This window comes from Mytilus galloprovincialis, chromosome 4 (assembly GCF_965363235.1).
Source record: "Mytilus galloprovincialis chromosome 4, xbMytGall1.hap1.1, whole genome shotgun sequence".
Classification (NCBI taxonomy): domain Eukaryota; kingdom Metazoa; phylum Mollusca; class Bivalvia; order Mytilida; family Mytilidae; genus Mytilus; species Mytilus galloprovincialis.
This window is the reverse complement of record NC_134841.1, coordinates 36,568,259-36,585,927: the sequence shown is the minus strand read 5'-3', so window position 1 is coordinate 36,585,927 and position 17,669 is coordinate 36,568,259. Positions and strand designations below refer to the sequence as shown.

At 32.2% G+C, this 17,669-nt stretch overlaps 1 protein-coding gene across 8 annotated transcripts in view; it reads right to left on the bottom strand.

Annotated features, from left to right (window-relative positions):
- Positions 1-17,669, bottom strand: part of LOC143072029 (hydroxylysine kinase-like) — a 43,771-nt gene that overhangs the window by 3,853 nt on the left and 22,249 nt on the right. Inside the window, exons 1-2 of one of the 8 annotated variants that reach the window (XM_076246796.1) lie at positions 5,187-5,370; positions 1,023-1,210 (exon numbers count right to left, since the gene is read on the bottom strand). In XM_076246796.1, the coding sequence (XP_076102911.1) occupies positions 1,023-1,128 (106 nt within the window). In that variant the 5' untranslated portion in view covers positions 1,129-1,210; positions 5,187-5,370. Of the gene's footprint in view, positions 1-1,022; positions 1,346-4,559; positions 4,764-4,982; positions 5,111-5,186; positions 5,377-17,669 lie in introns of those variants that run through there. The other 7 variants (XM_076246792.1, XM_076246793.1, XM_076246798.1 and 4 more) reach the window with 7 other exon arrangements.

Genomic DNA, 17,669 nt, shown 5'->3' with positions numbered 1-17,669 from the left:
ATTCGGATTAGTAAAAGAGGGACGAAAGATACCAAAGGGACAGTCAAACTTATAAATCTAAAACAAACTGACAAATAGTTAAAAAGTACCCGACAAAGAACCAGTTAAAAATTATCGATTGCAAGTAAACATGTTGAAGAAAAAGGCTTTGCATTTGAATAAACAGAATACAGAAACATGTCAAATTAATATTTGTTTTCTTGTTTTTTTTGTTTATAATAACTTTGTTCATCAAAGTTGGATTAAATTTATTTTCTGCAGAATAATAATGTACTTGTCCCGACGGACAAGCTTGATGCAGCTTTTACTTGTCCGACCTTTTTTCCCTCTGGTACCGGACAATCGGACAAGCGTTATTGTCGAGGCCTGACATGTTGTCATTCTGTAGTACATTTGTATGACCATCAAACGATGTACTTGTTAATAAATTAGTTATAAAAACTGGATTGTACTATTACATAGCAAATAAATTACAGTAACCTATTGAAAAATATAAATGCCAGAGTAGAAAGATTGTACATTTTATGAAAATAGTCTATTAAATGACTATTTATATGCATATTCATTGTTGTAGAAAAACTATATGGCTATCATTCAAAACTTAAATGTAAAAGCAAGATAAGAATGTCTTTTTGAAGACAGCATTTTACCCTAGGATGACTCCACTTAAAAAGTATCTCACTGGTGTATACAAATGCACCTTAGGCATCTTCTACGATAAATTTGATACAAGGAAATACCTGGGGCTAAAAGCTGCATACACATAATAAACAATAAAAAAGAGTTATTCCCCTTTTAACCTTTAAAATGAAAATTATTATACACAAAACATTGGGGATAACAAAAAACTTGTGGATAAAAGTATGCAATTTAATTAAAGAATTCAAATACAGAATGAGAAAAAATTGAGAATGGAAATGGGGATGTGTCAAAGAGAACTACCCGACCAAAGAGCAGAAAACAGATGCAAGGTAGCTGCAGTCCTAAGTTAATAATCACTGTACAATATTATATAAACCTACCATTCTTCTCTATCTTATATGAAGTTAATAACTTTGTGCAAGTAAAACCATTATGTAAAAGGCAGTTCAATATTTTCTTAATAGATTTCCACTTTAATTCACTCATTTCTTCACATTTTGTCACTTTAACTACAAACTCTGTTACATTCCCTATGTCATCCCACTGGTTATGTCCCCTTTCTACTATTCTAAAATAAAAATTCTTGTCTTCATATGCTTTTAGTTCTTCAACATGGGACACTGTACAAAAAAAATTTGTCTTCAGAAAAGATATCACATCATCAGCATTTGGTCGAGTATCTTTCAGAACATCCATATTGTCTCTGAAAAATGTTAAAAATAATCATATTTCTTAATGTATTTTGGGTTGCACTAATGACAGGACGATTGCCCGGATAGTGACAGGACGGTTGACCAGACATATAAATAGTCATAACTTTTTTGTTATTCAGTAGATTTGTTTAATACTTGTAGACATTAAAGATATTAAAATATATTTTATGAAAATCAAATAAAATAAGTGAAAAAATATGTTTGAGCAAATAAAGTTGACCGGACGGTATGCACACTCGCCGTTAAACGCTATACATATTTCAACAGTGAGTGAGTGAGTAGTCCGGCGGGCAACAAGTGTTAATATCTCTTTTGTTTTACAATATTTGTCTAAGAAATTCAGGAATCGATGAGATTTTTAAATAAATAATACGAAAAATATAAATTTATAGTAAACAAATATTTTTTTTTCTGCTAAAAAGGTTGACCGGATGGTATTCACATTCGCCGATATATATGCTTTAAATATATTGAAATGATCAACACAAGTGTTAATATCTCTTTTGTTTTACAATATTCGTCCATGAAATTCAGGAATCTATGAGATTAATAAATATATTATACGAAAATATAAACTTCATGATAAACAAAAATGTTTTTCTGCCAAAAAAATTAACTGGACGGTGTTCACATTCGCCGATGTACACGTTGATTATATATGTATGTTAATAAAAAAAAAAAAAGGATATGAAAGTATAAACTTTCTTGAAAAAAAAATGTTTTTCTTCAAAATAAAGTTGACCAGACTGAATTCACATTCGCCGATGTAATTTAACAGAGACATATGATACAAGAGATTCACAAATCTAATAGAGTCTATAGTTGTAATCCATGTGTCTGGTTTTAAATATATTAACAGGATCGACACTAGTGTTAATAACTCTTTTTTTCCATTAAACTTAGAAATCTTGTCAAGTTTTGCTTAATTCTTCGCCGAAGGTGGACTATCACTACTGAGTAAGAAGTATCTGATGATCTTGACTGTCATTAGCAGCATACCTCAATCTTAGTAGAATTTTGGTGTTGATACAGCCTTCTGTGTTGAAGGTGTTTTTTACTTGACTGGTGTTTTTGGAGCCTGAGGTTCCAAGAGCAGGGACACTTAAATAATTGTGCCTCCTAAGAGTCTGCGAAACTCTCAGGATTCACAATTTTGCTTAATATTTTTCATAGCTTCTGGGCCAGGGTCTTGAACGGCCGTCAGATCGCTCACGGAATGGCGAATATATTTTGCCTCACTTTTAAAAGAATCTAGTTAAGCCCCTGGATACAGTCGAAACGAATTCTATAGCAATCAAACTTCGAATGCTTTTGAAGAGAAACTGAATGACTATATATAAGGTGATTTTTTTATGACTGAATTTAAATATAGTGACAGACTATTTAGTGACAGTGCAGTATTATACTAAAGTAACTTTGTGTTCGATGCCCGTGCAAGGTTAATCCATGTTCCTTTATTTTCTATTATAAAGGGTTAGAACACGACTTAATACAAGTTTACTCCTTCAATGTTATAGGTCATATTGCAATACATTTTTGTTATTTTTAAAATAATTTGATACCGGGAGATTGGTGATCTCACTTTAATTTAATCCATGTCAGCTATTTGAGATTTTGTATTGTTTAATAAAAAGTGCATTGAATTTCAATTCACTGTAATCTTTGATTGGATTCTTATTGCCAACTGATTATATAAGTTAATTCAATCAAATGTATTTGATGTCTCAGGTGTGAAAACTTAAATGACATGATTATTGGCTTGATTGGTGATTACGACAGGTGTCAAAATTAGATAGTAATCTTAATTAAATAATAAATATTTTAAATATCAGGTCTTCTAGTGTGCTGGTGAACTTACTCAGGTCAACATTTTGGGCTCACGGTTTTTATTATATATCTATAAAGCTCACAGATTCCTTAGTTTCATGGATAGATATTTAAAGTCATAAGAAACCTAAAATTAAAAAAAATAATGCATATGTTTTTTTATAACTCAATGGAGTTTTCATTATAAAACTTATGTACATATACATTTTTTCTGAAGAAAATTATTTAATTTATTCATATTTAGAAGAAGTTTACTTTATTTGAATTGCTTCCTTCCAGGGAAGCAATTTCCCCGACATATTTTCCGTATGCAATGCAAAGTGACCTCAAGGGAACCGTCATTATTTATCAGCTGAGGGGGTCGGTGCATTTTAGAGGGGGTCAGTGCCAAAAATATACCACTGGGGGGGTTACCATCAAAAAATATTTTTACTAGGGGGGGGGGTCACACAATAAAGGTTTTTATGTCTGACTTGTATATAAATTGTTGACAAAATTGAAGTGAGTGTGCGATCTGTGAAATAATGTCTGTTTATTAAATCTTTGATAGTGTAAACTGTAAAGCACCATGCAGCAGGATATGCCTAATTTCTCAAGGGCAGTGAATCTGATCACTCCTTATCACAGTTTTGTAAATTTACATAAATAAATTAACAAATCTATGAAACGTTTCTCCCTAGTTTTGACCACAGGAAACAGTGAGTTGGAAAGGTTTCTGGACATGCATAATTAACTTTCTATAGTCATGATAGTGTTTGAATCATTTTGATGTGATTCTTGAGATGAAATGGGTGGGTATATATAATCATTTTGATGAAAGCAAGGATGTATGTTAGTAATATATGTCCGTTTCGTGGTAATAGGTATACTTATTTTATGAAATTATTACAAAGATATCGAATAAGAATAAAAGATGATCTCGATATTAAACAGTCGGAAACCCGCTTGAAATAGAACAAAAGAATCGAAGCTCTTTGTTAGAGAAGGCGATAAATGTTTACTATAGTGACAAAATTTTTAAAAGTTAATTGAAACAAACAAAATTACAATTTTCTTCTCAATTGCGAAGTGTTTCATTTTTAAAAACACCATTTGCATAAGTTTTCAATTTATTTAGTACATAGTTAAGCAGAACAATTCGATATCAAGTCGACGATATGGATATCTTTCAAGTTGGATGTAGGAAATGCATTAACCTCCTATTTTTTTTTAATTTACCACGGACGAAAAAAACATATCAATCTTTTTTTTTTAATTTATCATATTTATTGAAATCTGTACATTAGTTAAAAAAAAATGTACCGGTACCTTATCCCGGCCTCTTTAACATTAGTAAATAACATATTTATACAGCTGTTAGTTTTTGTTAGTATTTACATATCAATCTACTAGTTCAGTAATTTTCGTGTCTGCCCTTCCATTATGTGGTAGTACTTCATTTGACACAGCGGCTTAACCCGGGTTAGCCTGGTGGACGCTTCCGTTATAGGCACAGTCGCTTCAATTTGTATTGGTTACGATGATTAAGAACTATTTTCAACACATAATAAAACTCTGTAAGTATCCCAATTCCTTTTGAAACAATGACAAAGAAATATTTATAGCAATACACTAACCAAAACATGATTAAGATTTTATAAACACATAAAAAATGTTTTCATAATCTCCCTTTATTTAGAAACAAAGAAGAAAAATATATAGAGAGTTCATTTTTGTAATACACTAAACCTTTACTAATACCTAAACATGATTAAGATTTATCCAACACATAAAAAGAAATATTTATAGCAATACACTTACCATGCTTATCATTTATTCAAAACGTTGTCAGATTTGCACTTAATTGACTAGAAACATTGGGGAAAAAACATTTATTTCAATGCACTAACCAAAACATGATTAAGAATTTTGTAGCGGAGACGCATTTATTTTTTATAATTATCTCGACGTATTTGCCGGGAATTTCAAACCAAATATTTTTCAAAATAGACCGAGGTTACTTACTCTGTGTCCTGTCAATTTCCCGTTTCACTTTTATGAACATTAATTTATCCGGACATTGCTTGTCACTTTGTTATACTTTTTAAATAACTTATTAGCCATAATTTACTGTATTTTCATGAAATTATTTAGAAATTCTTCTCGTGTGTAAATGGCTGCTATTTAGAGAGGTTCCGAATGTCTCAAAATTTTACATAGGCTAAGCTTGATTCGACTTTTAGGAGTACGCCATTTTACATTTTAATAAAAAATAAGTAAAGGTAAATTTAATTGGTTTGATTTCTAAACTTAAATCCTATTGGATACTATTATGTTACTAAATTTAGGTGCTCTGGCACTATATATACAAACGTTTTACCCATTCAAATTGCTTAATCATTTAGAGAGCCACAGTCTGTTAAAGAGACTAACATTAGATGTAAGGGAGATAATTTTGTCCCATTTACTTAAGTTTTACCTTTTTGGCTTCGCCACACCTCGGAAATAAAACCTGTTTATTTAATATGTAGGATTTAATATACAAATAGGAATAGGATGTAACTTTACAATTAAATAAGGGTTAAGATCATAATTTTGCAAATATAACTTAGGGGAATTTATTTAAGGGAATAATTTATTGTGAATATTGTATGTTGTTTTGTGTAGATATACTTGCGCAAATATGTTTTAGTGTAAATTAAAATATGAAAACTTTATCGTCTCACTGATTTAAGAAACAGAGACTCAGGTCCTAGAACCCGGAAGTAGTTGTTGTTATGTGGTCTTGGTATCTCTTGGTTTGACCTCGAATCTGTACTACTATATTGGTATATTGAATTTATTTCAAATATATGGGCATTACTTAGGCATCGTCGTTCAAAGAATCAGTCGACATTAACGTACCAAACATAAAATCTAGTTCAAATATATCGAAACACAGATTGAAACCAACAAACATGATTGCCTCCGGTTACATTTTTGGTGGCCAATGTGGGGACCTGTTGTGAAACTTCTGTCCTTAAATCAAATAAAGATGTTAGTTTAAGTTTTACTAAGTCTTAAAATTTAATATTTGAAGTTTATAAACAATCAAATGTGAAGTTAATTAGACTTTGAATTATTTTTATACAATTTAATTAAATTTGAAGTTAATTAGACTTTGAATTAGTTTTTTTATACAATTCATTTAAATTTGAAGTTAATTAAGCTTTGAATTATTTTAAAGAATTTTATAGGGAAATAAAAAAAAATAGTATCTAAACAAATATGGCTGAGAAACTTCCTCCTGATGATTTACCTTACTATAAGAGCCAGTTAGATGAAATTTTTGAGCAGTGTAGAACAAAACTTGATACTTTACATGTAAATACGACAGATCAACATGATCAACCTTATATTCCATCCGAGAGATCCCTTGTTGTTTAGCCCTATAGGTAGAACTCATAAAACTGAATCATATGAGTCTAGAGCTTTGTTACAAGCACCTGAAAGTTCAACAATAAGGGGGGACTACTGCTTATATGAAAGAAGCGAAGTAGATCCCTTGAGGGTGTCCAGCAGATATGTTGATGAAAGCAACATTGAAGTTGGCCCTTTACGTGAACTTAAGCCAAATATAATAGAAGACAGATGGTTACGCAGCAAATCTTCTATTCCCAGAGTGTCTGAAGGAACGGCTGATTTAAGCAGTAGTGAATTCAGACCTCAATCACGTACACCTGGTCAATACCAAATATAAATTGACCGCGAAAATGACAATGACCAATCAAATACGTAATTTAAAGTAAGAACCTTTTGAATATTCATGAACTAAATATAAAAAGTAAAGTGTAGATTTTAACTTAAATAATAATATTCCTTTATCAAAATTCAAGATTTAAACGTTTATAATAAATACAACTAATTAAAGAACGTTAAAGATATTTTTACTATAATTAAAAAGGCGTAAAAATGACACTACAGTAACTACACTTACACAAGGCAACACTGGTTCAACCAATAGGAACATTGTGTTACCTCCCAAGGTGTCTGAAAGAATTGCTGAAGAAAGCAGCAAAGAAATCAGATCTCCTTTGTACTTAAATTTGCCAAAAAGAGAGTTTAATAATACAAATAAATCAGAAATTACAAACTTAAGTACAGCTCCTCTTAAGCAAGTTTCTTTTCGTAAACCAAACTCCATTATGCGTAAGGAAAAAGAACCAGCCTAAGTTTGATGGGAGAAATGTAGATTGGCAGGATTATATTGTCCATTTTGAACAAACAGCCCATTGGAATCAGTGGAGTGAATTAAGCCGATATGGCTCAACAACTGTGCATGAGTCTTCGAGGCACAGCTCAAAAGTTGTTAGGTGATGCTAGACCTGAAACTTTGCAAAGTTATTCTTTAATAAAAGAAATGTTAAGTAGGCGTTTTGCCCCAAAAGAGAGAATCACTGCATATAGAGTTGAGTTTAATTCTCGTATACGTAAGAAAAATGAAAGTCTTTCTGATTATGGCTATGCATTAAGAAGGCTATTGAGGTTGGCTTACCCAGACCATGATAAAACTTAAGATTTGGCAATTGATCAATTCATTAAAGGTCTTGAGAATTTCGAGCTTCAAAAGCGAGTACAGTTTTCGCATCCTCTAACATTAGAAAGTGCTATAGCTATAGCAATTGAATATGAGACTTTTGTAGGGTCAACTAGCATGACTAGTGAAATAAAAAAACCTAAAGAACCCCAGATAGATATTGGTGTTAATGCCGTTAAAAAAGTAGAAAATATAGGGTATACAAGGAAGAAAATAAAGATTTGACAGAGTTCACGAAATCAGTTATGAACTGTTTTCAAGAATTGAATAAAAGAATTGATGAATTAAGTAAAACAATCCCTGAAAAATGCACTAGATGCTCCAGATTTGGCCATAACAGCACAGAATGTAAAACTCCTTTCTGTAACAAATGTAAATCCATGGGTCAATTTTACCGCAAATTGTAGGTCAAATAGGGGGAAAACTGAACCAAACAGACAAAATAAAGACATTATCAAAACAGTAATGATTTAAACCCAAAGGGACAGGACTCGGGACCGGGATCCTAGCCCAAGATACTGAAACCAGGCCCACTATAAAGATAAATGAAATTAAACAGTGTGGTCTGTTTGCAAAGGTTCTTTTTGGAAATCAGAAATTTGATTTTTTAGGGAGCTACCATTTGATTTTTATGGGGGGCTAGGATGAAATTTGAAAAAAATAGGCAGGACAGGAGTTTTGAGTAAAAAAAAAAGGCAGGATGAGACACTTTGCAAAAAAAAAGGCAGGATGACAATTTAGGTAAAAAAAGTCAGGATAAACTAATAAAAAAAAAATGCAGGACCGAATAGAGTGAAAAATAAAAAGGCAGGACAGAGATTACAACTACAAAAAATGCAGGACAAAATATTTCATCCTACCCCCCCCCCCCCCCATAAAAATCAAATGGTAGCTCCCTTAGTAGATACAGGGTCAGCTGTCACATGTATTTCTAAATGCTCTTATGATAAACTTAAACTTAAAATAAAGTATGGACCCATATCTACCACTTTAATAGTAGCTAGTGGAGAAACTCTTTAAGTTTATGGCAAAGTTAAATTACCTTTCAAAATAGATGGTGTTTCATTTGAACATGACTTTGTTGTTGTAGAACTAGATAACATGTCAGGAATATTAAAAACATTTCAAAAGCCTTACTCATTATGCCAGATGAAACTGTGATAAAATTAAAGAAAATACAAAGCAATAGTTGCGCTTTGATTAGATTAAAAGAAAGAATGTTAGTACCCGCTAATACGGAAACAGCTTTTAAAATTACAGTTCCAACAAATATGAGGGAAAATATCATGTTAATAGAACCTAACGCACATCTAGCAAAGCAAGGAATTTTAATATCCAATGCATTAGTAAATGCCAAAGATAATAAAGTTGTCATTTCTGCCCTTAATTGTACAGATAGGGATATTACACTGAAAAAACTTAAAGTTGTAGGAAATATTCAGTTTGTTAGTAAAATTTCTGAGTCTTTAAGGTGTGACAAAGCAGATACTGAGGAGTTACCTGAACATTTAAAATGTATGCTTGAAAAAAAAAGGCTAATTTTTAATTTTCAAGATACTTTTCTGGGAACAGAAGGGAAATTAGGTCGCACTGAACTTGTTAAACATACTATTGACACTGGTGATGCCAGGCCCATTAGAATTCCTCCAAGGAGAGTTGCTCTGGCTCAAAAAGACATTATTAGTGAAGAAATTGAAAAAATGTTAAAAAATGACATAATAGAGCCCAGCAATAGTTCCTGGAGTTCCCCAGTCTTGCTCTGTAAGAAAAAGGACCAGACTTGGAGGTTCTGCATAGACTATAGAGGCCTTAACCTTTTGAACCGCAAGGATGCCTACCCTTTGCCCCGTATTGATACTTCTTTAGATTCATTGGGAGGGAATAAATGGTTTAGTACGATCGACCTAGCTTCCGGTTATTGGCAATGTTTAGTGGATGAAAAAGATAGACCAAAAACAGCCTTTTCTTGTCATCGTGGATTATTTCAATTTAAAGTAATGCCTTTTGGCCTGTGCAATGCACCTAGCTGTTTTGAGAGACTTATGGAAATTGTATTACAAGGCTATCAGTGGGAAAGATGTTTATGTTATTTAGACGATGTTATCATTTTTGGACCTACTTTTGAAAAAGCACTTGAAAATGTAGAATTTGTTTTTGAAAGATTTAGGCAAGCGAATTTAAAATTAAAACCCAACAAGTGTTCTTTATTTCAACATCAGAAGTTTTATTTTTGGGACATTTAATTACGGATGAAGGCATTGCTTGTGATCCCTCAAAAATTGAAGCTGTACGTGATTGGCCTACCCCTAGAAATATCAATGAGGTTCGTAGCTTCTTAGGATTAGCAGGATATTACAGACGTTTTATTCCTGAATTTTCTGAAATTGCCTCTACTCTCACCCATTTAACTAAAAAGGGGATACGGTTTGAATGGACCATGCAGTGTCAAGAGTCTTTTGAATGTCTTAAAAACAAATTAATATCTGCTCCTATTTTAAATTATCCCTCAGAAACTGGTCAGTTTATTTTAGATACTGACGCCTGAGTGGACATGCCATTGGTGCAGTTCTTTCACAAATTCAAAATGGTGAAGAAAAAGTTCTTGCATACGCCAGTAAAATGTTAAGTGATACCCAGAGAAATTATTGTACTACTTACAGGGAACTTTTGGCAGTATTAACCTTTGTGAAACATTTTAGACATTATCTGATAGGTCAAAATTTTAGAATAAGGAGTGATCATCATCATCACTCAGCTAATAATCCTCAAGATGGCTTAAGGCAGCAATCATTTCATTTTCTGGGGGGGGGGGGGGGGGGGCTATGGTTTTTTTTGGAAAAAAGTTTGTTTCCAGTTTTTGGAGAAAAAAATAATTTGTTTTTGATTCTGAGAAAAAAAAATTGTTTGTTTCACCCCCAGCTGCCACTATATGTAATGCTAAAATTGAAAGAAAAAAATTGTTTTCGACTTGTTGCGAAAAAAATAGATTGTTTTTCGCCGTAGGCGAAAAAAAAAGTTTGTACAGAAAAAAAAACCATAGCCCCCCCAGAAAATCAAATGGTTGCTGCCTAAGAATTTTAAAAATCCAGAGGGGATGGTGGCCCGTTGGATATCTGTTTTAGAATCCTATAATTTTATTATAGAACACAGAAAAGGCAGTCAACACACAAATGCTGATGCCTTATCTAGGAAACCTTATCGACTTTGTAAAAGGGATGATTGTCCTGCATGGGTGTGATAAAGATAAAGGTTGTGTAAAAGTTAACCCTTTAATGGCTGAAAATGATCAGGATTTAGACAATACAATTCCGTACGAGGACATTCTAGAACAAAATGAAACAATATCCCATACTGAGGACTCTGATGATATAAATGAAAGTCTAGATTTTTCAAATTGGTTAAGAATATGGTTTAATGAAGAAATTAAATCATGGCAAGAAAATGATTCAGATCAGTAATTAAAATAATTCAATTAAAAACTCAGTCTGATGAAAAACCTAGTCGTGAACAAGTGTCTGGTTCTTCATATGAAGTTAGGAAACTATGGAGTGGCTGGGAATTGCTAGAAATAGTAAATGGAATTTTGTATAAACAATATGAAAAATCTAGTATAAATAGTCTGGTTTTAGTAGTCCCCAAAGAATTAAGAGTTAAAATCATGAGTGAACTTCATTATGAACAATAGAATAGCTGGTCATTTAGGTAGAGACAGAACGTTAGAGTCCATTAGGCGAAGGTTCTATTGGCCTGGTATGTCTTCAGATGTAGGCTCATGGGTTAAGGAGTGTTCTATTTGTGCCCGAGCAAAGCGAGGTCCTGGGTTAGGTCGTTATCCGCTTCAGCAATCTCAAGTTGGATTTCCTCTTGATAGAATAGGCATTGATATTGTTGGTCCTTGTCCTATAACAGAAATGGAAATGAATATATAATAGTTGTTTCTGATTATTTTACTAAATGGTGTGAAGCATATGCCGTACCTAATCATCACGCACTTACAGTTGCAGATAAACTAGTCCCTGAATTTTTCACTAGGTTTGGGATGCCAAAACAAATACATTCTGATCAGAGGAGAGAATTTGAATCTCTATTATTTCAAGCTGTTTGTCAACTTTTAGGTATTGAGAAAACCAGAACAACCCCCTATAGACCCCAAAGTGATGGTTTAGTTGAGAGATTTAACAAAACTCTACAAATCATGTTATCCTCCTTTGTTAATAAAAACAGGAATGATTGGGATGACCATTTACCCTATCTTCTCATGGCGTATAGAGCAAGTGAGCATGATAGCACAGGGGTTACCCCTTATAAAATGATGTTCGGACGGGAAATGGCCTACCCTTTAGATATCTTAGCAGGAAATCCAAAGTCTCAAGAAAATTTATGTCCTATTGAGTACGTTATTTGGCTAAAACATAGTTTTGATATAACTTTTAATTTTGCAAAAGATAATTTGTCAAAAGCTGCCACTAGACAGAAAAATACTTATGATAGGGGCATTAAACCTAGAAACTATGAAATAGGAGATTTTGTGTGGAGATGGTATCCTCCTACTGCTCACATTAAATTGGGTTTAGGATGGATTGGGCCTTATAAAGTCCTTCATAAATTTTCTGAAGTTACTTATAAAATTAAAGAGAACCCAAACAGTAGGGAAATAATAGTCCATGTGGATCACCTAAAACCTTATCTAGGGACAGTTCCTTTAGCTTGGTCATTAATAAGGGAATCAGAATCTGAATCTGACGGTTGACTTTATAACATATAAATAAATCACAGTACTAAAAGATGAAATATATGGGTCAAGTGAAATACCTATCTAATGAATAACAAAAACAGAGTAGGTATGTTCGAATAGCTTTTTTTTTACTGAAAGTACTTGACGACAGTCTTTCAAGTTGGATGATGAAAATGCATATCTTCGAAAAATTATAATTTTTTGTATATGAAAACTAGGGTTTATAAGGGGGGGGCGAGGGGTTTAACTGTTATGCTGTTATGGGGCAATTTAATTCTTTGTTATCTGTTATTTTGAAAATATATTTGCTGATAGCTGTTATTGTCTTATTCTTTGTTAGCTGTTATTGGGCTTTTAGTTTTTTTGTTATCTGTTATTGTGATAATGTATTTGCTGTTAACTGTTATTGAAAATTGGAATGTTAGCATTTTTTTTTTTGACAGTCAATATTCGGAATAAATTGAAGATCATTGGGCATTGGGGTCTACCACTACTAATATGTTTGTCCCGTATTCAGAGAAGGATTCCATTAACATATACCCATCACAGAAGTGAGGTCCAGGACAATTCAAGTATATCTTATGATTATCCTTTGTAATAAATTCCATTTTTTTATGAATGTGTATTTAGAATTATCTTAATACTTTGTATGAGAATAATGTTCCTTGTTTTCCGTACGAACATATTAAATTAAAACAATTCTTTATATGACAAAAAGGAAAACATATGACCAGGAATATCTGACAAGGATCTCAATTAAGGACTAGGTCCTAACAACCACTTAACCTTTTATATAATACTAGAACACACCCGTATATCGCGGGTCCGTGACTGAATTAAAGTATATAACTATGCGCATGCCTTATTTTAGTATTAGTATTGTCATCTGATAAAGTCATGCTGATTATAAGATACACAGTTTTCTCTGCTTTCAAATCTTTCTGTTTGAACCCGTCGAACTGGAACTTATCAATTATTGATAATATTAATTATTTGGAAAACAAAAGGTCCTGGAATGGAGTATTTTTTAATCAACAGCATTGTATATTAGTTATAAATATTGAATTCTTTGATTCGCTGTTTTACGTCATGCCCGCTAACAAATTGAAAACTGTACCTATACGTCTTACTTTAGTCCAGATTTTTAGTATTCGTATTGTTATCTTAGAAAGTCTAACTGATTAAAATACTACAATAGGTAACAATTTGACAATTAAGTAGTGTCAACCCTGTGATTATGACCCGTGTAATACTATATAGCATATTAATCCTGAATACACCGTTTGGTGGTGCGCCTGTCAGATGCGGAACGTACAGATAAGGTAATCGGTAACAGGTGAATATACTATTGGTATCGGTATCGGACTTGACCCGGAACTTCTTAATTATTGGCAATATCAAAAGGGCCTTGAGTGGTGTAATTTTTAATCTACACCTTTGTACTATATTAGCTATATATAAAGTTGAATTCTTTGATTCGTCGTTTTTACGTGATGACGGCTGACAAATTGGACCTCGTAATTTTAGTATTATAGATGGTACATAGACTCAGCTCTAAGATTCTTTTCAAAGCAGAACCAAATGCATTGTACAATGAAAGTTCCAACCATGTACTTGGGTCCGAAGCTGCACATAAATCATTACAAACAAAGATTTATTTCGTTTCAAGCAATTGTTTCCAAACTATGTATTCTACTTACTAGTACACTTGGCCTTTGAAAATAGTGGAATAAATTGCTTTTAGAGTGTCAAAATTCGTTCGAAGTACTTGATAAATTGCATGCTTATAATTGGTGCTTTTGATTTTTCTACTCTATATACCACTTTGCCTCATAGTCTTATTAAGAAAAATTCACACACCTCATTAAATGGTCATTTAGAAAAAGTCAGAATATCCGGCAAACTCTTTTAGGTCATTTTTTTTATTAGCAACAAAGGGAGCTTCAGTCAATAAATATAAACAATACACCAACGTTTCATGAGAACTGCTGATAGCATTTTTGAGTTATTTTTGAAAACTAGAAAATATCACCTTTTTCTAATGAACAAATCCCTTAACTCAATAAAAAAATCAAAAATTAATAAAAATCGAAAGGGAGTTTACAACAATAGATATAAACATTTCAACAAAGTTTCATGAGAACTGAAAACATTTTTGTGTAATGTCTGAAAACTGGAAAATCCCCCTTTTTTACTCGGAAACGTAAAATCTAAAATTTATAAAAATTGAAAGTGACCTCATGGTAATAGATATAAACAATTCACCAAAATTCCTTGCTTTGTGAAAGCATGTTTGAGATATTATCAGAAAATAGAAAAAAAACCCACCAATTTTATTGAAAAAAAAGCCATTACCAAGAAACTTGAAATCTAAAATTTATAAAAAAAAAAAAAAAAAAAAACCCCAAAAGGGAGCTCACGTCAATAGATATAAACAATTTCCCAAAGTTTAATGCAAATTGGTTAAAGAGTTTTTGAGTTAATGAACGACATGTTGACAACAGACGGACAACAGTATACCATAATACGTTCCGTAAACGAGCGTATAAAAAATATTATAATATATTGAGCAGTATAATTTACACACATTCTGACGGCGTGCACAAAGCTGAGTCCACAAACGTAACGTCTTCAAATTACAAAAACCTTTTACGACGTTGGCATTTCCCCCAAGAAAACGTAAGCGTAACAAAAACACTGGACACTTAGTTTATGAAATAACTTTAAACATTCACATTCAACGTATTTATTTTTTTTTTCGAACAAAAAAGTGCAACAAATGTACATTCTGAAAATATAAATAAATATATGCTAAGAGCAGTATAATGGAAATAATTAGCGTCTATGTCGTGGACCCTTTTCGGAAAATAGCGTTAAAACGCCATTTTTTAGATTGTAACATAATAGCTGGACATTTAAAAAATTAAGGTGTTCAGTCTGGACTATCGAATCCTTCATATGTTGCAGATTATATTAAACCACTGGTTATGCACATTTGGAATACCAAGTTATTTTGAAAATAAAAAGATTGCAATTACATATTTTTCTTACCGATTCTCCATTTTGATAATTAATTACTTTCAAATTACTACTTCTTACACATAACGAAGATCATTCCAAACGTATCTACCATGGTCGTTTAACTTTTTGATTTTTTTGCGGTGAATTTCATATGATGTCCGAGTCCAAATCTGAACAATTCTGTTATACGAAAATGCGGGAAAATATGTTAAATTGTATAAGTTTTAGGTCAAAAACTTTATTTTATGCTAATTTAATGTTACAAGTTACACCGTATTTTTGCCGTTTTCTTTATGTCTGTTTCGTGCTTTATAGATTAAATTTTAATTTACCTTCCTAGTAATATAGATTCTAATTGCATGCGTTCATCATTTTATCATAAAAAAAATCTTCCTAAAAACATATTATAAACACAGTTGTATAAAACTACTTAAACCTCGCACTTTACAGTTTCCGTCAACTTTGTGCACGCCGTCAATAGATACATAAATTAGTACTTAAAACATAGTCATAGAAGATGGAATGCATTACAAAGGATATCGATTGTAATAAGAAATACTGATTTATCAAAGACCGAATTATTTTAATATTTCATTTACTGTTATCTGTTTTTGTCCATTTTAATTCCTTGTTATCTGTTATGAGCCAAATCAATTTGCTGTTTTGCTGTTATTGGGACCCCCCTTGCCCTCCCTCTTTATAGTCTTCAACCACTAAAAAAAATCTAGTCTGCCCTTCCACGAAATATTTAATTAGAATTTTTTTAAATGTTTATGAATTTTCGAAAATTCCACCTGACAACCGATCAGACAATAGTTTTAAGTTGAATCAATGCAGACTAGATCATTAACTGATGCTCATTAGCTAGTTGATACATTTGTCTTTTAAAATACAACTGACATATAAGGATCGTAATGGTGCAATGTGGATAAATTTATCGGTTTCCGAGAGCAAAATTGGCAGCTAGCGCGTCATCTCTACAATGGCTTCCATTTCTACGATTGTGAAAATGAACTTGCGTAATGGGGAGATAATTTTGACGAAGTAGAATCCTTACTGTATAGGTATATCCCTTCTGTATTCTTTAATGTTTAAGGTAATATTTTTCTATTCCTTAGTATTTTTTGCCCTTTTCTCCTTTCATTCATATTTGAACACCAGTACATGTTCTCTGTCCTTTTTTTTTTTTTAATATTTTTTTTTGGTCCATTTTTCTGTAAATTTTATCCATTCTCCGATATTCTTTCCTATCCAGATTTCAGACCTTAATAAAACAAAAAATACTTGATGGGCACCATGGTATTCACACACACTAAACAATACACTATATGATTTGGAAAAAGAACAAATATATTCAGCTGGGGCCCCTAAATAAAAATGTGTACTTGTTCAGAGAAAATTGATAACACACTCAACTCTTAAAACATTAGTCCGAGATTACTCTGACGTCCAACGGCTGTTTTGCCAGACAAGCTGGGGCCGTGGGACGTGCTTGTCTGGCAAAACAGCCGTTGGACGTCAGAGTAATCTCGGACTATTAAAACATACATCTGTATAAAAACAAAGAAAGGCCAGAGGTTCCTGGCTTGGTTGTATATTTCTTTATCTCAAATAAATCATTTACATATTTTATCAAGAAAGGACAAGAACCATTTAATTGGTGTTATTTTATTTGCACTTCCTAAATCATTGGATTCCAGGAATCCTGAACATCCCCCCCCCCCATTCATAATTAGATATTTTTAAGTTCAAAGGTTAAAAAAAATAAGATACAAAGGCCTGTGATTGGGATTAAAATTACAGTCAGTATTGAAAGTTTATCTACCAGTATACTGATAAAAATTTGTAGAATTATAGGTTGCAGTAAAATAAATTAATAAATTGGAACTGAGGTCAGGGTCAAGTGAAAAAAAATTGACAGGCATGATGACCTTTCTAGGTACACACATACCAAATATAGTTATCCTATATCTCATAATAAAAGACAAACTAGCATTACAAAAAACTTTAACTTTTTTTCAAGCAGTCACTGAACCATGAAAAAGAGCTCAAGGACAATGGACATGTAAAAGAGGGAAAATTCTTAACATAAGACATCTATAGTCTATATACAAAGTATAAAGCATCCAGGTCTTCCACCTTCGAAAATATAAAGCTATTTTAAAATAATTTAACT